At 39.4% G+C, this 26,367-nt stretch overlaps 1 protein-coding gene across 1 annotated transcript in view; it reads right to left on the bottom strand.

Moving 5' to 3' along the window:
• COL19A1 (collagen type XIX alpha 1 chain) overlaps nucleotides 1-26,367 on the bottom strand; it is a 378,654-nt gene that overhangs the window by 66,331 nt on the left and 285,956 nt on the right. Inside the window, exons 17-26 of the mRNA XM_010586804.3 lie at nucleotides 21,397-21,441; nucleotides 14,532-14,594; nucleotides 8,084-8,119; nucleotides 5,233-5,268; nucleotides 5,087-5,140; nucleotides 4,337-4,390; nucleotides 2,906-2,959; nucleotides 2,110-2,199; nucleotides 1,051-1,095; nucleotides 864-941 (exon numbers count right to left, since the gene is read on the bottom strand). Of these exons, the coding sequence (XP_010585106.3) occupies nucleotides 864-941; nucleotides 1,051-1,095; nucleotides 2,110-2,199; nucleotides 2,906-2,959; nucleotides 4,337-4,390; nucleotides 5,087-5,140; nucleotides 5,233-5,268; nucleotides 8,084-8,119; nucleotides 14,532-14,594; nucleotides 21,397-21,441 (555 nt within the window). The remainder of the gene's footprint in view (nucleotides 1-863; nucleotides 942-1,050; nucleotides 1,096-2,109; nucleotides 2,200-2,905; nucleotides 2,960-4,336; nucleotides 4,391-5,086; nucleotides 5,141-5,232; nucleotides 5,269-8,083; nucleotides 8,120-14,531; nucleotides 14,595-21,396; nucleotides 21,442-26,367) is intronic.

Below are 26,367 nucleotides of genomic sequence, written 5' to 3'. Positions count from 1 at the left end.
CTTTTTATTTTCACTTCTCTTGTTCCAAAATCTTGTATTTTTTTTCATAGTAAATAAACAAGTTTATCTTTTATTATTATTTAGTCAACAAGCATGGCTACAGTGGTCATTACTATCAGGCACTGTTCTAGACTCTCCTTATAGTGAAAATACATTTAAATACTGCCCATACTTGTCTCAACCACTGAGAACACATTCTCATCTCTCTGCTTTAAAAGATTACTTATAGCTTTTTGGCATCATTTTATTCATACACATTCCATAGACTTTAAGTATTAGCTTATTTTATTTTAATTAAAAGCAAGATGAAATATATAATAACCTAATACTAATTATTCTTATAATCTACAAACACACTATTGTACCTTTAAATATATACAGTACAGATAGACAGGGGTTAAATAACTGCTTCTAATCCAAAATTAGAAGGACAACACCCTTGGTAAAATAGAGGGTCAGCGGAGAGGAAGACCCTGTATGAGATGGATTGACACAGTGGCTGTAACAATGGGTTTAAGCATAGCAATGGTTGCAAGGATGGCACAGGACTGGGCAGTGTTTCGTTCTTTTGTATGCAGGGTCGCTATGAGTCACAACCGGTTCAAAGGCACCTAACAACAACAACAATCCAAAATCATTGTATAAGTGATTAGCTTCTGTAAGTCAATAAACAGTGAGTACCCTCTCTGTGTTAGTGACGTAACCTCAGTGCCCATCAATTCCCTCCCTATAACTAGTGCTTATTGGTATTTCCTCCTCTGACCTTTTTATTCTTTTTACCCTATTCAAATTTATCACAGGATTTTTCTTTTACATTATCGGATTCAACAGAGGTTCCAAGAACTCGGTTGGATTTCACTTACTGTTCGTCCAGGAATTCCTACCCCTGGTGGGCCCGTGTCACCGGGAGAGCCATGAACACCTGGCAGCCCTCTTTCGCCCTGTACAACGAGATGCTTCTGTTAGTGCAGAGAGCAAGGGACATTGATTTGTCTGCTGTGTTTCGTGAACTTACTACTTCTCTAAAAATTAGCCTTAATATTTTTATACCTTTGGCCCACGTGGGCCAGGTGCTCCAGGATTTCCATCTGATCCCTAAAACACAAAAACAGAGAAGATTCATGCACTTTTTTTCTGAAAGGTTAAAAACATCTCAGACTTCATAACTCAAACATATGTTTCCTTGCTCTTCATCTTACTTGAACAAAACTTTTTCTTTATAAGAATAAGGAATGGAGAATATAAATTTCAATAGGCTATAGTATTTTGCATAGTTACTTTAAAATATATCATGTTTTTATCTTTAAAATGAGGCATTTAACATTGAAAACTATTTACCATTATTAAATAGTGTACAATGTTCAAAGGAGATGAGAAAAAAAGGCATGTGAAATAGGTACACTGGTTATTTAGATTCTCCAGTGCTTTAGTTTTCTATGTTCTAGGAATAGTCTAGGCAAGAAAGAGCCATTTTCTGTGAATGACAACTGATGGCCATATCTGCAGAGCCTTTGGAAGGGAAATTTTAGGTGGTTCTTCTGCTTTAAGATAGTGTCTTAGGGAAGTTTCTAGTTTGAAACCAGCATACATTATTGGGCTCTACAGATTCCTAAGGAATCCCTGGATATGGGGGTCTGTGAATCAGCAACTAGTTTGTTTTTATGAATCTGCTGGAGTCTCTGGGTGATATAATCGGTGAACACACTTGTCTACTAACAGAAGGGTTGGAGGTTTGAACCTACCCAGAGGCACCTCAGAAGAAAGGCCTGGTGATCTAATTCCAAAAAGTCAACCACTGAAAACTCTACAGAGCATAGTTATACTCTGACACACACGGGGTCACCATGAGGCAGAACTGATTGGCTAGCAAGTGGTTAGTTTTATGAATCTTCTAAAACTATATGCAAAATGGCATGTGTATGTATATTTTCTTTCGAAAGGAATCCTTTGCTTGCATCAAATTTTCAAAGAAGTCAGATCTCTGATCTAAAGAATAAGATGAATATTTTTCTTTTGCAGACTTAAAATTATTTCTACACTTGTGATCTGAAACTGGGAATTCACAAGTAGTAATTAAGGCTTTTTGAAGGGAAAAGGGCTAATACTTACTGGTTCCCCTGGCAGGCTTTTCCCTGGAGGACCAGCCTCACCTTTTGGACCTGGAAGCCCAGGAGGGCCTATAATCCCACCTGGATCTCCCTGACAAGACAAGGGAAGATACTTACTTCATCGCCAAGGTTCATGGTGGGGGCTGGGGGTATGAGGAGACAGTTGTTTCCATTGATTTCAATTGTCATCATGGCCAGTTGACTTCACACTTTCACTCACTCATTCATGCGTTCATCCACTCATTCAACAAATATTTACTGAATGCCTAATTCATGCCAGGGACTGTTCTAGATATCTTAAGGGCATTTAGATTTTGTACTGAGTTATGTTACAATCATTTTAGCAGTATCATGATACATATGCATGTATATAAATATATGCACAAAAGGGCATATTTATCCATAGAGATGATCTATGTGTTTTCTTTAAGGTATTCTCCAGTAATTGTTTAACATTAATATACTATTTCCATGTAGACATCAGGAAACAGGCCCTGAAAAATTAAGAGACTTCTTAGGACTATACCAGCGTCCATAAGCCTGAAACGGACTTTGTGATTCTGGGATCTTCATCTCTAAGTTCATTTGGTCATATTGTGCTTCTAAGTTAGAACCAGAGTTGCCCCAATGCCCAGCTCCAGGGGGCACTGTAACATCATAGTTTATGTGAATGTCTATCCCCTGCTCAGTCCCACTGGCCTTGTTCTATACTTTCTCTCCCAGTACCCTTATGACCCTCTATCTCTTCCTCCTACCTAACTACTTAATATACAAAATGAGTAAAATGGAAACTATACCTTTTCTCCTTTAGTGCCTTGTTTTCCTGGGATCCCATGTTCTCCTGGCAATCCCTAGAAAATTCAGAATTAAAGGAAAAAGGACAATTAGAACGTCTCTTATTATCATAACATTTCTCTTTGTTAGCAAAACAAAGGGGTTGATTTCAGCCTATTCAACAGAGAATAAATGTTAGTGAAAATATATGGTATGTTGTTTCTAGTGAAGTGATCTGGATGTAACGGGAGAGAACTAAGTAAAGGAGAATTGAATCCAATGCACCCTTGACATTACAGCCAAGAACGAGCAGAGGGATGGCAGTTGGTAGCATCATGTCATGATTCAGAGGGACAATAGGGTAACTAGGAAACTTTTTTTTTTTTTTTGCTATGTTTTGGCCAACAATGGCTCATTTCTTTTTTATTTTATTCTATTTATAGCTCCAGCCACTATCTCATTAACTCATTTCTTGATCGTGTGGCTTTAGCCATGCCACCAGTCTTTTCTCTCTCTTTATGGGATCTCTCCACTAAGTACACCTATAATGGTTCATTAAAAGGCTTGGGGGCAAGAAAAAGCTTTGCTTTGTGAACTGAATGTTCAAAGTACTGAGGCAACCAAGTACACTGATGGATATACCCCAGAGCCTCATTCTGAAAGCACTGAGAGTAGAGTGAGAGGTATGAAAGAGAGAGATTCTAAAAGTGGCCCTGGGAGAACCTAATCATGGACAGATCAGGGTCAGTCTCCAAGAAATTAGGACCAAGTGTTTTTTTGCTCAAGTGTGGACCGACAGTGAGGTCTTGATCCCCAAGTTGTCAGGAGGTTGTCTAAGAGCTAGATAAAGCTGACCTGGGGGGATGGATAGAAAGAGTACATTTAAAAGACAGGAGTCTGTGTGTGTGAGAGAGAGAGAGAAAGAAAAGAGAAGGGAGAGGAAAGAGACAGAACCCACGAGTGCATGCCAAGGAGAGAATTGAGTCCACTAAGGATGTTATAATGCAGGCTAAGGATCTCTGTCAAACTGTATTACAGAAATATTTTCAGCTAAAAGGCCCCCTTTTTTTTTTGAGGCTGTTGCTAGAAAACAGCAACAGCAGCTTGGTTTACCATATTTCTTTTGATACTTTCAAGTTCCCTTATTCTCTGTACACCACTGACAAGCATATCCAAAATGATCATTTAGTTCATTTGAGTTCCCAAAACCAATTTATCAGGCTAATGACATTAAAAAGGCCCTCACATGAATATATCTATCTCTGTATCTCTATAAAAGGACTAGTCTTCCAGTAGACCCTAATATTAGATGTGATCACTTTAGTGGTAGAGATGACTCATGTCTTTGGAAACCACAGCATAACTTAATCACATAAATAGATGTTGGTATTTGTTTAAACATGTCTTAATTGCAATCTAAAAATATCAAAGACACCTATGTCTACCATACATACAACATCTCCTGGTGGTCCTCTGGGTCCCATAGAACCTGTAGGTCCTTGCTGACCCTAAAATAAAAGGTAATAGGTGCTTTAATTTTGTAATGAGAGAGACCATACCTGAATATATGTAAAACGTGGTGTGACTTTTATCTGCAGAAAGATTGCTTTTGCATCATCCCATTTCTCTCTATAATATTAAAATGTACTTTGGGCTTGCAAAGATCAAAACATGATGTTTTCATCGAAACAGGTCTGTTCTCATCAGCAGGTGATGCCTGGGTAATGTGCCTTTCCCATTGGCACAGAGCACACCACATTAATCTCTCCAGCAGCCTCCCAACAGCTGCTCTTTCTTGGGACGCTCCTGCAGAATCCCACTGTGAAATTCAAGGATCCCACGGCAGCAGAATTTTGGTTGAGAAACTGAATCTTGAATCCTGTTCATTTTAAGAATACAGCTGAGGGCCATAGATTTAGCATGCATTGTTTACTCTTAAAGATTTTAGGGATGCTTTTTTTTTTTTTTATTGTGAATAGGCTCTGAAAAAGAATTTAAAAATCCTATTGTGAACCAGAAGGCACACAGTTACTATGTGTGTAATAAATGCATCCGAAAAGGAAAATATCACCATGGAAACATGATGACGTCTCTGAGAGCTTTTGTGAAGAAAATGAGTGGCACACCAAAGTGCCTTGTTTTACACAGCAATGGCTATAACCCTGCAATTATTTCCCAATTTATCTCAGTTATTTTTCATGTACCTTTAGTCCGGGGCTTCCTATTAATCCAGGGGGGCCAGGATCTCCAGGTTCACCCTAAATATATGGGTGGGAATGAAAGTTAAATGATTACTCTGATTTCCACAATCTCATTAGGTTGGAGATGTGACTGGAGAAGGTCAGATTACCTTTATGCCCTGTGATCCCTTTGTCCCAGGTTCTCCCTGTAAATAAAATAATCACCATATGGGTAATGCTTAAATTTTGATGGAGATAAGCATCTCTGATACTTTAATTCATTTGAATTTCTGTTTATTAGCATAAATAAAGGGAGGAAATTATGGAAAATACCATGAAATGAAGGACTGTTCATTCTAAAACTTGATTTAAATGCTTATTGTTAATAGGTAAACAATAAATTCTTATTTTTCTTTCTTCCTTATAACAATTTCCCCCCCAATGTTACTTTTGACATCCCGTGCCACTAGCAATCACTGCATTCTCTACTAAACCGACATTGTTACGATTTGCCACCGACAAAGTGAATAAGGAAGATCTAAGAACTGATGCCTTTGAATAATGGTATTGTTGAAGAATACTGAATATACCATGGACTGCCAGAAGAATGAACAAATCTGTCTTGGAAAGAAGTACAACCAGAATGCTCCTTAGAGGGAAGGATGGCGAGACTATGTCTCACATGCTTTGGACATGTTATCAGCAGGGATCAATCCCTGGAGAAGTACATCATGCTTGGTAAAGTGAGGGTCAGCAAAAAAGAGGAAGACCCACAACGAGATGGACTGACACAGTGTCTGCAAAAATGGGCACAAACATAGCAACGATTGTGAGGATGGCACAGGACTGGGCAGTGTTTCGTTCTGTTATTCATAGGGTGGTTATGAGTTGGAATCAACTTGATGGCATCTGACAACAATCTCATGTCATGGGGGTCTGGTGGCACAGTGGTTAAGAGCTCAGCTGCTGACCAAAAGGTCAGCAGTTTAAATACACCAGCTGCTCCCTGGAAACCCTATGGGGCAGTTCTACTCTGTCCTATAGGGTCACTAAGAGTCAGAATCGACTTGATGGCACTGGGGTTTTTTTTGGAATTTCATGTCCGAGAGAATTAAAACTTCAGATGAAGGGGAAAAAGAGAACAGTTTAAGCTGTTGTGTCTTAGCAATTCTACTATAAGGTAAAAGCAACAAATGAAAAAAAAAAAAACAGGAAAAAAATTAACGTTACACAAAGGAGAGTAAAAAAAAAGAAAAGAGAATAAAATAATGAGTTTGCTGTTTCAACTTTCCATGACATTATTAAACCCTTATCAAATGTTGAAAATTATCCATTTCTTACCCTCTGCTTTGTCTTGTTTAAACTTTAGTTTCTTTCCTTCCTACAGGCCCCTGAATTCTGCTTGGTCCCAAGTTTGAACAAGTGCCAAAAATGTGGAACATGTTCTTCTTATCAGCTTTTCCTGCGACTGGCTGGCCACAATGTCTAAAAAAGCTAACCTTGTCATCACTGTCCCCATATGGCTTAGATAAGGCTCAAGGATGGCCCCTTGTTTACGTAGGACAAGGCCAGGCCAGGCCCTCCAAATTCCCATTCCTTGCTTCATAAATTGAAGGTAATTGAAGTGCGTGTCCAAAGTAAGTAGAGTAACTGAATTGCTTGTCCTATGGTACAAACGGTTAACACAGCTGCTAACTGAAAGATTAGAGATTCAAGTCCACCCAGAGGCACCTAGGAAGAGAGGCCTGGTGATCTACTTCTGAAAAATCAGCCATTGAAAGCCTTACTCTGATACACATGGGGTTGCCATGAGTTGGAGTTGACTCAACTGGCAGCTGGTACCTGATATTGATCAATCAGAAACAAAATGCCTGTTAAACCAAATTGTGGTTAAGCTTCCCTCCTTCCCCCAAGTCCCTGAACTTTGGCCCACCCTCAGTGTGAGTCAGCATACCACCCTACTTTAAAGGCCTCTCCCAAGAGAACAGGCTGATCTCAGCATAAAACATTTCTGATTTACTATCCTATGACATCGCCCTTTCACCCCCGTTCTCCACACCTGGGATTTGCTAGCCTTGTTTATTCTCAATCTTTAGAAAAGAAAAACACTTTTCCCATAACTTCTTGAGACACTTGCAGATCTTATGGTCAGAATGGTCTCCCCATTGTAGCAACACCCCTCTCCCCCAACACAGCAGTCCATTTCCCTTTCCCCTTTTCTTTCTGAATAAAGCTTCTCCCCATCAAGGTCTGAGGTGTTTTTTTATTTGACTATCCTTTGATAAAATCACCATGTTTGATAAATCCAACTTGTGTCATTAGCAGAATTTTTGAAAACATTTTTTTTTTGTATTTTGGATATCCTAAGTGGGCTCTGTGGAAGCCCTGGTGAAGCAGTGGTTAAGAGATACAGCTGCAAACCAAAAGGTTGGCAGTTTGAATCCACCAGGTGCTCCTTGGAAACCTTATGGGGGCAGTTCTACTCTGTCCTATAGGGTTGTTATGAGTCGGAATTGACTCAATGGCAACGGGTTTGGTTTTTTTCTTTTTTTAAGTGGGCTCTGTAATTCTTTTTTTCAAGTGGAAAGATAACTACTATCATCTAACTCTGTGGGAAAAAAAAAAAAAGAAAAGCTAGTTACTGGGTATAGTGACAGACAAAAAAGATAAGCTTGTTTATTGGGTATAGTGACACAGGCACATTCTATTTAATTTCATAGGGTATTCACAGCCAACCATCGATAAAAAAAAAAAAAAATTAATTAATTAATTTTAGTAGTGAGTTAAAGAAAACATATACTGCCAAAACAAAATGGTAAAGCATTGTCATGTGGTAAAATTTAACAAGGTTTAAAATTTCCCATTTGTCAAAATAAGAGTCAAAATTCACAGAGGAAAAGTAAAATACTCAGAAAGTTCATTTTATCAAACCTATTAGACTCCAAAGTAAAAAAATCAGAATCAAAGAGAAAGAAATCAGTGAAACAGAAAACCCAAGATAGTGATAAAACATCTACTTACTCTATCTCCCTTTTCACCTTTTGTAAAAGGCTCCCCCTAGGAAAATTGATAGAAAACTGAATCAATTACAAACACTTTTAGAAATAAACTCTCCGAAACTGGATGTGGATAAATTCTGCAGGCCACCCAGACCGCCACTGCAAACAAGTCACTAAAATGACCTAGAATGCCACATAGCCTGCCTGGGCAGCTTAAAAGGAGCATAGGAGAATTAATTTTAATACTTGCATATTCCCAGATAAACAATGAATTAATCATTCTAATAATATTTACAGAACATAAACTGGCATGCTGCCCAGGGCAAAACTGTAATGACACACAGAGTCCAACCTGGAGCAGAATGAGTGTGAAGGGGACTGAATGTGAAAACGGGGGACATTAATTTGGATTCTTCCAGTTAGTTAATTGTATGCTTAACCATACAAGATCATTATTTTTGAAACACTTTACTAATATTCATTTTTTATTTTAATGAAAATTACTTGAAGGGGTTAGTTACTGGGTGAATAACAGCACAAGTCTGTAGAACTGATAAAGGTTTTTGTTGGGTTATGTGGTCAGGTCCTGGGGAGAGATAGAAGCTTTGAGGGGATACCTCGCATTAACCAACACTTTCCCCATTGTCACTGTGTTTCTATTACCACAACCCAGCCTCAGACGGAGCATGCGTGCATACACACACGTGCTTTCACTTATTCGCCTCTATTCTAAACATTACAGGTATATAGTCTCATTTAATTCTCACAGCAATGCTTGGGGGAAAGATATTATTGTCCCATTTAAGGATGAGGCAATAGATTCAGTGAAAAAAAACAAACCCACTGCTGCTGAGTCGATTCCGACTCATAGCGATCCTATAGGACAGAGTAGAACTGCCCCATAGAGTTTCCAAGGAGCGCCTGGCAGATTCTAGTTGCCGACCTTTTGGTTAGCAACCGTAGCACTTAACCACTATGCCACCAGGGTTTCCTCTGTTTCCCCTGAAGTAATACTCATCACACTGTATATTTTATTGTTTATCTTGGCTATAAACTCTGAGACGGTAGGAATATAATTGATCTTGACTATTTTTTTTATCAAAGTATCTCTGATGTCTCACATATATCTGGTACCTTGTTGGTGCCCAATAAATTTTTATTAAATTAGAGAATTTAAAGTGACACAGATAGCAGTAATGATAGCCATTATTTACTAAATTCTTATTATGTATCAAGCATTGTTCTAATCATTATACACACAGACACACACACACACACACACACATACACACACACATATTTAATCCTCTTGAGTCAGTGGGGTAAAAAAAAAAGGTACTATTATTATCCCCCATTTACGAATGATGAAATGAAGCACACAGAAGTTAAATATTTTCCCCAAGATCACTTAGCCAATGAATGTTGGATCAGAATTTAAACCCAGGCAACCTAACTCTAGAATGCTGGCTTTGCTTGCTCAGGCTGCTTGATTTGACGTATAATTTGATTTATCATTGAACTTAGTAAATTGACAATAAGATGAAAATCACCCTAGATCTGCTGAACCAGAAAAACCATTTTAACAGGATCCTTATGTGATTCAAGTGCACATTTAAGTTTGAGAAGCCCTGCTCTAACCCACTGAAAGCTTTTCTTTTTCTGCTGTACAATTCCCGTCTTTACCAGTAGGAATTGAGTACATTTTACTCCTAGGTCTGCTATGTGTCACGTGGAAATTAAGAAAGTCTGGGTGTTGGTGTGTCTGAGACAGTGGGGACCTTTAAGGGCAGGTCAAAAACCATACCTATTGCTATCACGTCCATTCCGACTCATAGCAGCCCTACAGGACAGAGTAGAATTGCTTCATGGTAAAAAACCAGTTGCCATGGAGTTGATTCCAACTCATGGCAACCCCGTGGTGCCAGAGTAGAACTGTGCCCCACTGGGTTTTCAATGCCTGATTTTTTTAAAGTAGATTGCCAGGCCTTTCTTCCGAGGTGCTTCTGGATGGACTTGAACCTCCAACATTTCAGATAGCAGCTGAGTGTGTTAACCATTTGCACCACCCAGAAACTCTAAAATATGGTAAGAGGAGCCAATAAGAGTGAATCATTAGCAAGGAGTTGGCAGGCAGAGAGGGTAGCAACCACCAGGATGGATTTGCAGGATATATGAGATTTCCCAGCCAGTCTCGAAAATACTCAGCTGGGAAACTCCACTAAAGACTGTTGTTTTCTGTAGTCACGTAGAGAGGCTTGGCTGGGTGCTAAGCATAGTCCCTGAAGGTAGGAGAACTTAGGGTACATGGGTAACAGTACTGGCTCTAAAACTGCCTGAAAACATGACTGCCATTGCCAAAGATGCCTAATTTATAAAGCCAAAGCACAGGGAAAATTTGGCCTGGTTTATTTAATGCTGTTGTTGTTAGGTGCCGTCAAGTTGGTTCTGAATTGTAGTGACCCTGTGCACAACAGAATGAAACACTGCCCAGTCCTGCGTCACCCTAATTGTTGTTGTGCTTGAGCCCACTTTTGTAGCCACTGTGTCAATCCATCTTGTTGAGGGTCTTTCTCTTTTTTGCTGACTCTCCACATTACCAAGCATGATGTCCTTCTCCCGGGACTGGTCCCTCCTGATAACATGTTCAAAGTATGTGAGACTAGTCTTGCCATCCTTGCTTCTAAGGCACATTCTGGTTATATTTCTTCCAAGACAGATTTGTTCGTTCTTTTAGCAGTCCATGGTATATTCAATATTCTTCACCAATACCACAATTCAAAGGCATCGATTCTTCTTCAGTCTTCCTTATTCATTGTCCAGCTTTTGCACGTATGTGAGGGGATTGAAAACACCATGGCTTGTGTCAGGAGCACCTTAGTCCTCAAAGTGACGTCTTTGCTTTTCAACACTTCAAAGAAGGTCTTTTGCAGTAGATTTGCCCAATGCAATATGTCTTTTGATTTCTTGGCTGCTGCTTCCATGAGTGTTGATTGCGGATCCAAGTAAAATGAAATCCTTGACAACCTCAACATTTTCTCTGTTTATCATGATGTTGCTCATTGGTCCAGTTGTGAGGATTTTGGTTATCTTAATGTTGAGGCGTAATCCATACTGAAGGCTGTGCTTTTTGATCTTCATCAGTAAGTGCTTCAAGTCCTCTTCGCTTTCAGCAAGCAAGGTTGTGTCAACTGCATAATGTAGGTTGTTAATGAATCTTCCTCCAATCCTGATGCCCCGTTCTTCTTCATATAGTCCAGCTTCTCGGATTATTTGCTCAGTATACAGGACACAACCTTGATGCAAACCTTTCCTGACTTTAAACCATTCAGTATCCCCTTGTTCTGTTAGAACGACTGCCTCTTGATCCATGTACAGATTCCTCATGAGCACAATTAAGTGTTCCAGAATTCCCATTCTCTGCAATGTTATCCATAATTTGTTATGATCCACACAGTTGAATGCTTTAGCATAGTCAACAAAACACAGGTAAACATCTTTCTGGCATTTTCTGCTTTCAGCCAGGATCCATACGACATCAGCAATGATATCCCTGGTTCCATGTCCTCTTCTAAATCCAGCTTGAATTTCTGGCAGTTCCCTGTCGATACACTGCTGAAGTCTCTTTTGAATGATCTTCAGCAAAATTTTGCTTGCATGTGATAATGGTATTGTTCAATAATTTCTGCATTTGACTGGATTGTCTTTCTTGGGGAGAGGCATAAATATGGATCTCTTCCAGTCGGTTGGCAAGGTAGCTGTCTTCCAAATTTCTTGGTGTAGACGAGCGCTGCATCCATTTGTGGAAACATCTCAATTGGTATTCTGTCAATTCCTGGAGCCTTTTTTCACCAATGCCTTCAGTGCAGCTTGGACTTCTTCCTTCAGTACCATCAGTTCCTGACCATGTTATCTCCTGAAATGGTTGAACATTGACCAGTTCTTTTTGATATAGTGACTCTGTATATTCCTTCCATCTTCTTTTGATGCTTCCTGCATTGTTTAATATTTTCCCTATAGAATCCTTCAATATTGCAACTTGAGGCTTGGATTTCTTCTTCAGTTCCTTCAGCTTGAGAAATGCTGAGCGCATTCTTCTCTTTTGGTTTTCTATCTCCAGGTATTTGCACACGTCATCATAATACTTTGTCTTCTTGAGTGACCCTTTGAAATCTTCTGTTCAGCTCTTTATCATTTTTTCCTTTTGCTTTAGCTACTTGATGTTCAAAAGCAAGCTTCAGAGTCTCTTCTGACATCCATTTATGTCTTTTCTTTCTCTCCTGTCTTTTTAACGACCTCTTGCTTTCTGCATGTGTGATGTCCTTTATGTCATTCCATAAGTCGTCTGGTCTTCTCTCACTAGCGTTCAATTCATCAAATCTATTCTTGAGATGGTCTCTAAATTCAGGTGGGCTATACTCAAGGTATACTCAAGGTTGTACTATGGCTCTCATGGAACTGCTCTAATTTTCCTCAGTTTCAACTTTAACTTAACTTGCATATGAGTAATTGATGGCTTGATCTGCAGTTGGCCCCTGGCCTTGTTCTGACTGATGATATTGAGCTTTTCCATCTTTTCTTTCCACAGATATAGTCAGTTTGATTTCTGTGCATTCCATCTGGTGAGGTCCATGTGTATAGTTGCCATTTTTGTTGGTGAAAAAAAGGTATTTGCAATGAAGAATTTGTTGGTCTTGCATAATTCAATCATTCCATCTCTAGGGTTGTTTCTATCACCAGGTCATGTTTTCCAACTTTCTTCTTTGTTTCCAACCTTCAGATTCCAATCACCAGTAATTATCAGTGCATCCTCATTGCATGTTCGATCAATTTCCGACTGCAGAAGTTGGTAAAAATCTTCAATTTCTTCATCTTTGGTCTTAGTGGTTGGTGCGTAAATTCTAATAATAGTCTAAAAATGGTCTTTCTTGTAGGCGTATGGATATTATCCTATCACTGACAGCGTTGTACTTCAGGAAAGGTCTTGAAATGTTCTTTTTGATGATGAACGCAACACCATTCATCTTCAAGTTGTCATTCCTGGCATGGTAGGCCATATGATTGTCCAATTCAGAACGACCAATACCAGTCCATTTCAGCTCACTAATGCCTAGGATATCAATCTATATGCATTCCATTTCTTTTTTGACGATTTTCAATTTTCCTGGATTCATACTTCATACATTCCAGGTTCCGATTATTAATGGATGTTTGCAGCTGTTCTTCTCATTTTGAGTCGTGTCACATCAGCAAATGAAGGTCCCGAAAGCTTGACTCCATCCACTACATGAAAATCGACTCCACTTCGAGGAGGCAGCTCTTCACCAGTCATATTTTGAGTGCCTTCCAACCTGAAGTGCTCATCTTCTGGCACTATATCAGAGAGTATTCTGCTTCTATTCAAAAGGTTTTCACTGGTTAATTCTCTTCAAAAGTAGACTGCCAGGTCCTTCTTCCTAGTCTTCTTAGCCTGGAAGCTCAGCTGAAGCCTGTTTGCCATGGGTGACCCTGCTGGTATTTGAATAGTGGTGGCATAGCTTCCAGCATCACAGCAACACACGAGCCTCCACAGTAGGACAAACTGACAGACTCGTGGAGGATTTAACATTAAATACTTTTAATATAGTTCTCTTCCATGCAGGGATTTTAGTGACCTCTTTACTCTTTATTCCCCTGTAAACCAATATTCCTTGTTTGTCCTGGCAAGCAAGGACAGGTGTAAAAGTGATTTTCAAAAATGTGTTACATCTTCTAATAAAGATGAAACATTTGTTAAGCCTGATTCTTGAGGCCTGTTTTTTTTTTTTTTTTTTTAACAGCATTAAAAAAAAGTCACTTTTGTAACTTTTCATGTAATCTCTTTAGGCAGCCCTATTTGAATAATGCTGTAGTGTTTTATTTTTCCCACCAAAAGAAATAAGGTTTGAAGGAAACTGGTCATAGTAATATTGAAAAGTGGCTTGGGAAGCCACTTTCATCTTATGAAAACCAAGCAAGGAAAATAACTTCAGAAAGTATGTTAAGAGCAGATGTTTGAGCAAACAGCTAAACACTTCCAATTTTTAAAATAAATTAGTCTTTTGGTATATTGACTTTATTATTCATTTTAGCCACAATGTTTAGCTATAGCAGGGCAGCTTAGTTATTTTAAACTCTGATCTCTAGGATCAGTCCACCTAGGTATGATAAATAGCTCTGGTACTTACAAGCTGTGTGACCTTGGCCAAGTAACTTGACCTCTCTGTGCCTCAGTTTCCTTACCTGAGTAATGGGAATAATAATAGCCTATACAGTAAGTGAGTAAATATATGGAAAGGAGTTGGTGACTGACATAGAGTGATTGCTCAAATATCTGATCTGTATAATTAGGAAGGGGCAACCAGGACACATGGAATTGGGGCTGATTTGAAAAAATATTTTTAATTCTATTTTTTGGATATTCTTCTTCCTGCTTTCAAAGCTAGAATACTTACAGGTTCTCCTTTTTGTTCTTTAGAGCCAACAGACCCTGGAAATCCTGGTTGTCCATTTTTACCCTTTCAAGAAAAAGTGGTAGAGATTTTGCATGAGGTCAGATGTGTGCTACCGTAAATGTCAGACCCACAGTGCCTGCTTGTGCTCCTTCTAACCATGGAATTTATCTATTAGTGTCCAACAGATAATGCAGGGTTAGACTATTTGCATAATAAGTATCTGTCAGCACTTCACAATGCTTTAGGTCTTTTAGAAATCCACAATATTTTATTATGATATTTAAAATTAATGTGAAGCAAATGTTAATTATTTTTCAAGGAAAGAACATCTAGAGGAGGAAAAAAATATAATTTTGCTATACCAGAAAACCCCCAAGTGTCTGTTAGTTTGTCGTACTGTGGGGGCTTGCGTGTTGCTGTGATGCTGGAAGCTATGCCACTGGTATTCAGATACCAGCAGGGTCACCCATGGAGGATAGGTTTCTGCTGTGCTTCCAGGCTAAGACAGACTAGGAAGAAGGACCCAGCAGTCTACTTCTGAAAAGCATTAGCCAGTGAAAACTTATGAATAGCACCGGAACATTGTCTGATATAGTGCTGGAAGATGAGCCCCTCAGGTTGGAAGCCACTCAAAGGATGACTAGGGAAGAGCTGCCTCCTCAAAGTAGAGGACCTTAATGACGTGGATGGAGTAAAGCTTTCGGGACCTTCATTTGCTGATGTGGCATGACTCAAAATGAGAAGAAACAGCTGCAAACATCCATTAATAATCAGAATCTGGAATGTACGAAGTATGAATCTAGGAAAATTAGAAATTGTCAAAAATGAAATGGAACACATAAACATTAATATCCTAGGTATTAGTGAACTGAAATGGACTGGTATTGGCCATTTTGAATCAGACAATCATATAGTCTACTATGCTGGGAATGACAACTTGAAGAGAAATGATGTTGCATTCATTGTCAAAAAGAACATTTCAAGATCTATCCTGAAATACAATGCTGTCAGTGGTAGGATAATATCCATACGCCTAAAAAAAAAAAATTTTTTTTTCTACAAGGAAGACCAGTTAATACGACTATTATTCAAATTTACGCACCAACCACTAGGGCCAAAGATGAAGAAACAGAAGATTTTTATCAGCAGCTGCAGTCTGAAATTGATCAAACATGCAATCAAGATGCATTGATACTTACTGGTGATTTTAATGTGAAAGCTGGAAACAAAGAAGAAGGATCAATAGTTGGAAAATATGGCCTTGGTGATGGAAACAATGCTGGAGATTGAATGATAGAATTTTGCAAGACCAATGAGTTCTTCATTGCAAATACCTTCTTTCACCAACATAAACGGCGACCATACACAGGGACCTTGCCAGATGGAATGCACAGAAATCAAACTGACTACATCTGTGGAAAGAGATGATGGAAAAGCTCAATATCATCAGTCAGAACAAGGCCAGGGGCCGACTGTGGAACAGACCATCAATTGCTCATATACAAGTTCAAGCTGAAACTGAAGAAAATCAGAGCAAGTCCACCAGAGCCAAAATATGACTTTGAATATATCCCACCTGAATTTAGAGACCATCTCAAGAATAGATTTGATGCATTGAACACTGGTGACCGAAGACCGGACGAGTTGTGGAATGACAACAAGGACATCATACATGAAGAAAACAAGAGGTCATTGAAAAGACAGGAAAGAAAGAAAAGACTAAGATGGATGTCAGAGGAGACTCTGAAACTTGTTCTTGAATGTCGAGCAGCTAAAGCAAAAGGAAGAATTGATGAAGTAAAAGAACTAAACAGAAGATTTCAAAGGGCAGCTCGAGAAGACAAAGTAAAGTATTATAATGACATGAGCAAAGAGCTGGAAATGGAAAACCAAAAGGGAAGAACACACTCAGTGTTTCTCAAGCTGAAAGAACTGAAGAAAAAATTCAAGCCTCGAGTTGCAATAGTGAAGGATTCTATGGGGAAAATATTAAACGATGCAGGAAGCATCAAAGGAAGATGGAAGGAATACACAGAGTCATTATACCAAAAATAATTAGTCAGTATTCAACCATTTCAAGAGGTGGCATATGATCAGGAACCGATGGTACTGAAGGAAGAAGTCCAAGCTGCTCTGAAGGCATTGGCAAAAAACAAGGCTCCAGGAACTGATGGAAAATCAACTGAGATGTTTCAACAAACAGATGCAGCACTGGAGGCGCTCACTCATTTATGCCAAGAAATATGGAAGAGAGCTTCCTGGCCAACTGACTGGAACAGATCCATATTTATGCCTATTTCCAAGAAAGGTGATCCAACCGAATGTGGAAATTCTAGAACAATATCATACGCAAGCAAAATTCTGCTGAAGATCATTCAAAAATGGCTGCAGCAGTGTATCGACAGGGAACTGCCAGAAATTCAGGCTGGTTTCAGAAGAGGACGTGGAACCAGGGATATCATTGCTGATGTCAGATGGATCCTGGCTGAAAGCAGGGAATACCAGAAGGATGTTTACCTGTGTTTTATTGATTGTGCAAAGGCATTAAACTGAGTGGATCATAACAAACTATGGATAACACTGCAAAGAATGGGAATTCCAGAATATTTAATTGTGCTCATGAGGAACCTTTACATAAATCAAGAGGCAGTTGTTTGTACAGAACAAGGGGATACGATTGGTTTAAAGTCAGGAAAGGTGTGTGTCAGGGTTGTATTCTTTCACCATGCCTATTTCATCTGTATGCTGAACAAATAATACGAGAAGCTGGACTATATGAAGAAGAACGGGGCATCAGGATTGGAGGAAGACTCATTAACAACCTGCGTTATGCAGATGACACAACCTTGCTTGCTGAAAGTGAAGAGGACTTGAAACACTTACTAAGGAAATCAAAGACCACAGCCTTCAGCACGGATTACACCTCAACATAAAGAAAACAAAAATCCTCACAACCGGACCAATAAGCAACATCACGATAAACGAAGATTGAAGTTGTCAAGGATTTTATTTTGCTTTGATCCACAATCAACAGCCATGGAAGCAGCAGTCAAGAAATCAAAAGACGCATTGGGCAAATCTGCTGCAAAGGACCTCTTCAAAGTGTTGAAGAGCAAAGATGTCACCGTAAAGACTAAGGTGCGCCTGACCCAAGCCATGGTATTTTCAATCACGTCATACACGTGTGAAAGCTGGACAATGAATAAGGAAGACCAAAGAAGAGTTGATGCCTTTGAATCGTGGTGCTGGCGAAGAATATTGAATATACCGTGGACTGCCAAAAGAACGAACAAGTCTGTCCTGGACGAAGGGCGCCCAAAATGTTCCTTGGAGGCAAGGATGGCGAGACTGCGTCTTACATACTTTAGACAGGTTGTCAGGAGGGATCAATCCCTGGAGAAGGACATCATGCTTGGCAGAGTACAGGGTCAGCGGAAAAGAGGAAGACGCTCAACGAGGTGGATTGACACAGTGGCTGCAATAATGAGCTCAAGCATAACAATGATTTTAAGGATGGCACAGGACTGGGCAGCGTTTCGTTGTGTTGTGCACAGGGTTGCTATGGGTCGGAACTGACTCGAGGGCACCTAACAACAACAACAACATTGAAATATTACAGGAGGACCCAACAGAGGCTTTATGGTTCATCCTGCTGAGTGGTCCTTGGGTGTGGTTGGGTTTGGAGCAAAACTTAGCAACTTCTCTCATAAAATTCTGCAGGCCAAAGCACTTCATACCTGAATCTTAGACAGTTACGGGTTGTTTTTCATATTTAAAGTGGATTCTCAGTGATTTATCATTATGGATGTAAGTGGAAAGACGTGATGATTTTACTGAGCATCAGAAAAGGGTATTCTTTAGTGTGATACTTTGGATGCTATTTGAAAGGCTTGATGATGTTGAAGCTCCATCTTTTCCCCTGACACTCTGCCCTGAAAGTCACCTACTAATTTCTCATGGGTCCTAAGATATTCTGCTACCTTGTTCCACTGTGTTTATAAAGCAGTTTCCCCAGCCAATTATCCATTCACCACATTGTCCTTTCACCACATCCCCTTGCTCCGAGCATAGCTACAGAGTGGGGATCATTCAATACTGGGAGACTGACCACTTGGATGCAATGGTCTCTATTGTCATATAGTATTAATACTAAGTCGTTTTCTTTGGTGCTTTCCCCTATATCTTGGTGTTCTTGATACAGGATGTGGCTTCTGAGCCAGGAGTGTTTTATATGTAGATTTTACTGCTGTTTGTGGTTTCTCTATAAATAGAATATTTACTTATAAACATTCTGCTGCTTCATTGCAATGCTGGGTTCCAAACGGTAGGCTTACCTTGTGATTCTATTTTGCTGGTCTATGTATTGAGAAGTGTCATATTATACAGAATAAGTCATTTATGTATTTGGATTGTACTGCTGGTTAAATGTTTTATTCTACAACAGATACTGAATTCTTTATCTGTGAAAAATTGGGTAGGAGATGCAAAGTTGAGCAAGACAAGATGGCATCAACTCTTAATACCAAAAACAGTTAAATGAAACCTGGGGAGAGGAAATAAAGTTTGGGGTAGGTGAACAGGAAGGAGCGAATCTTTAGAAACGGCTTAATATGTGTCAGGTACTGTGCTTTGGATAAGTTTATCTCATTTAATTTTAATTCTCCCATCCAGTCTTTATGCAGATATGATTATGCCCATATTACCAACAAAGACCCTAATGGTCAGAGGTATAAAGTGGCTTGCTAAGGCAACACAGCTCTGAATTACACAATCAACTTTGACTCAAAGCTCAGTGGCTTTTAACCCTGGTTGTACGTTAGGATTATCTGAGGCACTTTTAAACACTAGAGCTGTGAGCCCCTCCCCAAGTCAGAATCTCTGTGGATGGGGCCTGAGCACTTGTATTTTCTGAAAGCTTTCCAGGTTATTCTAATGTACAGCCAGGAGCTCACCACAGGAACAATTAAGGAACTGTGCAAGCAGCTTGAAGAAGCTCTAAATTCTGACTGGGCTTACCATGAACAGTACAATTAAAAAAACTAATGTGTTGATTCAGAACAGATATTGAGTGGATGTGTACAGGTAGAGCTGGTTTCATTCTTTGAGTAAGTGCTAGGCTTATGGTTTTTAGCTTATTTTATGCATTACTTATTGGCAGGGTCTTCCTTCCATTAGCTATAGTTAAAAAAAATCTTTTCACATGTACATTTCTATTAGGTGGAGCCCTGGTGGCGCACTGGTTACGAGCTTGGCTGCCAACCAAAAGGTCGGCAGTTCAAATCTAGCAGCTGCTCCTTGGAAACCCTGTGGGGCAGTTCTACTCTGTCCTATAGGGTCGCTATGAGTCAGAATTGACTTGATGGCAACAGGTTTTTATTATTATTATTGTGTTAGGTACTGCATCAAGTTCTCTGTGGACTATTTATTTGGGTGGAAGAGGAAACCGTTACACCACTGGCTTTTTCTAATTCCACTTAAGATTCTGAAGCAATTAATTAGAAGAGATTTTGAGCAATAGAAAAGGTCTGTCAAGTTCGAAATACACCTGTTTTACAGGATCAAGTTTCTCATCATTGAGGTCTAAGAATTCCTAAGTAACATATGTTTCCTAATGAACATAGCAAAACAGAAGCCAGCTGTTTTGTTTCAAGAAATGAATCATCATTTAAATACTTTAAAAGTGTCACAACTCTCTCCTTTGCTCAGCTGTCCTATGTGACAAGCTTTGTGACTTTTTTTCCCCCATTAGTCTGCATGTGTCCAGTAGTAATTGCTTAAAATTTCATGCATTTGTTATGGTGGTATATGGTTTCCGTAGGCTGTTCTGTTACAGGAAATAATGCCAACGTGCCAACAGTACAGTCCAAAACACAGCAATGACTTACTGTCGCTGTATAATCAAATTTTTGAATGTCTTTTTAAGAATGTCAAGGTTTTCTTTTCTTTCCTCCATATGAAACTCCTAGTTTCTACTGAGACTACCTTTTAGCGGTATTTTCTGGTGATGGATGCATGATCTTTTGAATAGATTGGTTGCACTGATTTATAAGGCACAGAAGTCATATTTTCTTGAATTCATGTCAAAATACCCTGCCCTCAATCATGAGAATTTTTACTGGGTGAATGAACAAAGGTAGCATTCGCACGCCACATTCTTTCAGAGTATTTTCAAACCTACTCATCTCGGAAGATTTAATGTGCTCTGTTTTTTCTGACAATGGCACATTCACATCGAATCCAAGGTCATCATAATTTCAGAATCAAACAGGAGTGAAACATCTTTCTGAGTGGGCAAGAGAATCTGTCCTCTTCACAGCTCATATAATTAAACCCGTGAATGATGACAATGAGAATGCAATGGAAACACATCAGTGTTTTAATTTTAAAACTGTTTTCAGGTAATTATTTGGTTAAGCCATAGCTCTGCACTATACAAACCCACCAAAAAATGCTATGACGACAGCTTGTTTGGGTACTTAAGAAGATGCAAATATAGCGAGCCTTAGCCTGAGGCATTTTACCAAAGGGGTCTTTAGATTATTTTTGCCACCTACACAGATTAATGGAATATCTAATTACAAGCCAAAGCTTCTTATGTCCTAATTTCTTTTACCTTGTTACAGATATTTACCCTTGATTTGTTCTCTTCACTGCAGCCAACTGCTACTCAGCAGTCTTCACTGAAGAACTGTCTCAGCAGCAGATCCCAATACTGCCCCCTGGTCAGGTGGGACTCCTCCCCACTGCAAGCTGGACGGTCACCCCTGGGACAGAACCCTGCTGCCCCTGGGGACTGCCTCTGACATGTGAATGCATGCAGGTATAAATACTGGCCACACTTATTCACTGTAAACATTTTGTTTACCTTTTCTCCTTTTGGGCCACCTGCCCCATGTTCACCAAGGTTTCCCTAGATAAAAATAAAACAAAATACAAAGAAGACTTTCATTAATTTTTAATGCATTCAGTGCTTACTTTAAACCTAAGAGGAGTCAGATAATAACACCGTAACAGCTTTTTTGGATACCATTTTAATCACTTCTGCAGATATCTTTGCCTCTCTTACCCTTTGCTGAATATTCCTGAAAAAACCCTAACTTTGGAGACTCCGTCTAACTTCTCTGTGCACCCCTCCTCCCAAGAGATGAGAAATGATAGCTGCTACAAAAACATCATGCCTTCGGACACTATTCCAAATTCATGCCTCTTGGCAACCTCAGTACTGCTGAGTTCCTCTGGTCCTCTGTTTCTCTGGTCAGCCTATTCGCCCCACTCCCAAATCTTCTTTATTGTCTTCGGGTTGATAATCCGGGCTCCACCCTCCATTAGTAGATTACCTTGCTGTTACCCTACTGAAAATATACAATTTCCCAAATAGGTACAATTTCAAATTCCTGCCACTAAATCTACAAACCCACCTGCATGCACGCTTGGCTGTAGTCAGTGAACTGCCCCTTCTCTTATCATCGTCCATTTTCTCTATATGTGCTCTGAATCCTATCTACGACCTCTGCCTTCTTAGGACATTTTCCTTATTAATACTACCTATTGTCTTTATGTAAAATTGGCCAATTTGGTAAAACTAGGTAAAATGTAGATAATTTGGCCGATACCTTTAACTTCTACTTTTCTCTCTCGCTACATGTTCTAGCCTCTGCAAGTCTATCAAACAAAACACAGAGTTTCCTGGTCTCACATTTCCCTCAAGCTACTCTCTCTCTCTCCTTCCCATTCATGGACAATTTTCTCAAAAGGGCAGCACCTTTCTGTGTCTACTTACTCATCACTCATTTGCTTCTCAAAACACAGCAATTGGGCTTTGGCCAATTCCACTGATACTACTCTCTAATGTTACTAATGATATCATTATTGATCAGTCTAATGGACTGTTTATTAACTGACTTCTCAGCTGCACTTGCCACTCTCTTGACTTGTATGGCACCTCAGTCCCCTGGTTTCTTCCTACTTCTTTGCTGCTCCACCTCCCTCACCTGATTGTTAAAGGTTGGAGTTCCTCAGGACTCTGCCCAGGCTTCTTTGTCTTGTGACTCAATACCCTCTTCCAGGTACTCTTATCTACACCCATGGCTTAGGTATCATTTACACAAAGGCAGACACATTTATATCCCCAGCACATAGATCCCTTCCGAATTTCAGGTCCCTATACCTAATTTTCTACTTGATGTATTCACTTCTAAATTCTAGAAGCAATTCATATTCAACAAGTTAAAAACTAAATTAAAAAATGTTACAACTACACACAAGTATGAGAGAGAAAAGATGTGAGAGTTACATCACACTGTTAATATTGCTTAGCCCTGGAAGTGGGAGAAGGGTAATTACCTTTTTCCTAATGTATCTCTGCAGTTTTACTTCTCAAAATGAGCTGTTATTCCATTTTACAATTTAAAAAATATCAAAGACAGAAGACCTGAACTCGTCCTCTCCTTTCCACAGAATTCTTACTTCTTCAGTTTGCCCTCTTCTGAATTCCTCACAACCAATCAATCATTCAGTTTGGTTGATTAGTATCCTCAAGTCCTCTCATCTTCACACTACTTGTTTTTACCTCACGGCAGGCCACCATCATGTCTGCCAGGATCATTGCAATAGCTTCAAAACTGGTCTTTATATCCACTTTTGCACCCCCTACACATACAGTCTGTACATAAGGCCAGACTGATATCTTTAAAAGACATTCTTTCTTTCACAACTTAATCATAGCCTTCAAAATCCTGTGTGACCTGACTTACTTTCTTCGCCAGCATCATATGGCCCACTTTTCTCCCTCAGAAGTTTTTGCTACAACGGCCTTCTCTCAGCAACTGAAACGACCAAGATCCTTTCATTCTCATCATCTAGATCACTCTATGCCCTCTCTTCTTTGTCTGGCCAGCTCCTACTCATCCCTCAGGTCTCAGTTATTATAAAATGGAAACCTCTCCTGGGTTCCCCTCTCATACCTTCTCCTTGGATGTAGTATTTTTCCTTCATAATACTTTACATAAACCATGAACTATAAATATAGTAAACAGTACATTTTCTTCAAAATACTTGCAGTTTTTATTTTTGTGTTTGTTTTAAAAATTTCCATCTCTTTCATTACAATGTAAGGTCTATGATGACATGGAATCAAATTCTCTGTGCCTAGTACAGTTTCTGATATACAGGAAGCATTCAATACATATTTGTTGAATAAATAAGCCAAAAATTCTAATTCTTGGAACTGTCCCATTAAATTTTAATTTTGATTAAAAATCCATGTGTTGGTGGAAAAAAACAAAAAGTACGGGAAAGTTTAAAAAACAAAAGCACACAGAAGCACCCATTCAGATCACTATTGCTATAGTTTGACATTTAAAAGTTCTTTCCATGTTATTTGAAGGAGCCCTGGTGGCACAGAGGTTAAACTACTTGGCTGTTAACTGAAAGCTTGTCGGTTCGAACCCACCAGCTGCTGTGCGGGAGAAAGATGCGGCAGTCTGCTTCTATAAAGATTTACAGCCTTGGAAACCCTATGGGGCAGTTGTACTCTATTCTGTAGGGTTGCTATGAGTCAGAATTGACTAGATGGCAATGGGTTTTTGGTTTTTTCCATGTTATTCAGGCTACTAGTTGCCCATGTGAGTCAGAGAAGAACTATGTTCCATAGGGTTTTCAATGGCTGATTTTTCTAAAGTAGATGACCAGGTCTTTCTTTCAAGGAGCCTCTGGGTGGACTCAAACTTACAACCTTTCAGTTAGCAACTGAGTCTGTTAACTGTTTGTACCATGCTGGGACTCTATTATTCATGTTACTCCAATTAAAAATAATAATTTATTATTGCTGCCTATTATTGGTCTTTTGATGGATATTATCTCATTTTTCCTTCTTTGATTTGAGATGCCTAAATTGAAAATGAAAATTGAACTCTCAAAAATCCTGAGTTATAAATGATTACAAGGACATATTTGAAAGCAATGTATGAAATCTAAGACACGTTGACACATACATGAAGAACTAGCAGTTACAAAATGGTAGGTTGCTTGGATACGACCTGCACAGAAACATAAATTTTAGGCATTTCCTGAAAATACTGGACATTTGGGCATGGTGCCTGTTATGGATTGAATTATAACCCCCCCCACACAAATTATGTTGAAGTCCTAACCGTATCTGTAAATATGAGCCTGTTTGGAAACAATGGTTTTCTATGGTTATGTTAACGAGGTCATACCAGATTAGGATGAGTCCTAAACCTAAACCCATCTGAGTAGTGTCTTATACAGGTGAGCACAAACCCAGAGACACACATTAAGGGGAAGACATACAACATGTGACGATGAAGATAGATGTATCTATAAGCCCAGCAAAGATTGTGGGCACAGATATGGCTGAGACTCTGATTTGGACTTTCAGCCTCCAAAAATGTGAGAAAACAAATTTCTGTTCTTTAAAGTCATCCACTTCTGGTATTTTTTTGTTATGGTTGCCCTAGGCATAGGAGATAGTGCCAGTCAGTGTGCACAACCCATCAGCATATCTCCCTGGATATGCTTATTTTAGGACATTTTGGGGGAAACTCGAGTGTGCTTTGGTCTAAAATGAATTACCCAGAGATGGCCTTAGGATTGAGATTACAGACGATAAAATCACTCAAAGTCTCTCTGGTGAGTCCATATTCCAGTGAAGTGCTGCCTGCCTTCCCTCTCCCCCGACCAAGACAGCCTATGGCTGGGGTGGAACAATGCCTTTGGAGCATCAAGTCATATTGTTCTATCAACATGTACTATTGTTCAAAAATTTTCACTTTCTGGTGACATTCACACCCAGAAAAACAGCAGTGCTATTTACTTTCCATCAGAGCACCATACATTTCCTTCATTCAATAGCTAGGCCAGAAAATCCATCCAATCAAGGGTCTCAGGGACCTAGGGAGCTGTTTTCTGTTCTTGGGCTAACAATACTCAAGGCAGATTCAAACTTGAACTTCAGAAGCATTTATACATTGACCTGTAAGATTCTCCTCGCCAGCTTCTCCAAGCTAATGGCACCAGACAATTACCTGGTTTTATAGAAATAATAAGAGATAAAGTCCTTATGTTTCTGGTACCTGTAGTTCAGTTTTTGATGCTATTATAATTTTACTAGGTCACTTTGTACCCTGGTATTACATTATTTGAATGGGTTCTTGTGAGCCTTCTGAATAAAAACAATAGTTGCATTAAGCTTTGAATTTTAGAATTTAATTTACATTTCCTTGGTGAAATGGTGAGGGTCATGAGATATCTGTATGGGGGTGCTAATATTCCTGCCCATCACAAGAATTCTGGGATGTCAGGACATGTCCCTTGTTCTCTTGTGAGAAATGGTGAGTGGAACATTGGAACCTATACCCAGGCAAGTGGGAGTGTGTCTTTTGGAAGGAAAGATGTATATGGATTGAGCTATAGAAAACGGTCATTTTTGTTGACCTCAAACAGTTAAATATTAGCAATTTCCTATGGCTTAACCTAACAGAAGAGGCTGAGGACATAGACATGGGGTCATTCACGATCCCCTGGCCCAGGCCCTGGGGGGACTTGTTCTAAGATCCTAGGCCGGAGGGACCATCACGTTAAAAAAAATCAGGTTGTGCTCACTTGAAAATGAGACCTAAGATTGGCTCCAACCTCTCAGTGATTTGCACGAAAACATTTTCACCAGCCCTAAGTGTGGTAGCTCATGAAGCATGGGAGGATCCAGGAGAGTTTAGGGCTCCCTGCAATAAAGCCAAGAACCAAAAATTCATATATGTGTGCTTAAGGCCATGATGTTCCCCAAAGCGCTTATGTCCTGAGGCACAATGGGAAAGAT

Source organism: Loxodonta africana, chromosome 1 (assembly GCF_030014295.1).
Source record: "Loxodonta africana isolate mLoxAfr1 chromosome 1, mLoxAfr1.hap2, whole genome shotgun sequence".
Classification (NCBI taxonomy): domain Eukaryota; kingdom Metazoa; phylum Chordata; class Mammalia; order Proboscidea; family Elephantidae; genus Loxodonta; species Loxodonta africana.
The sequence above is the reverse complement of the archived record's forward strand: the minus strand, read 5'-3'. Positions and strand labels throughout refer to the sequence as shown.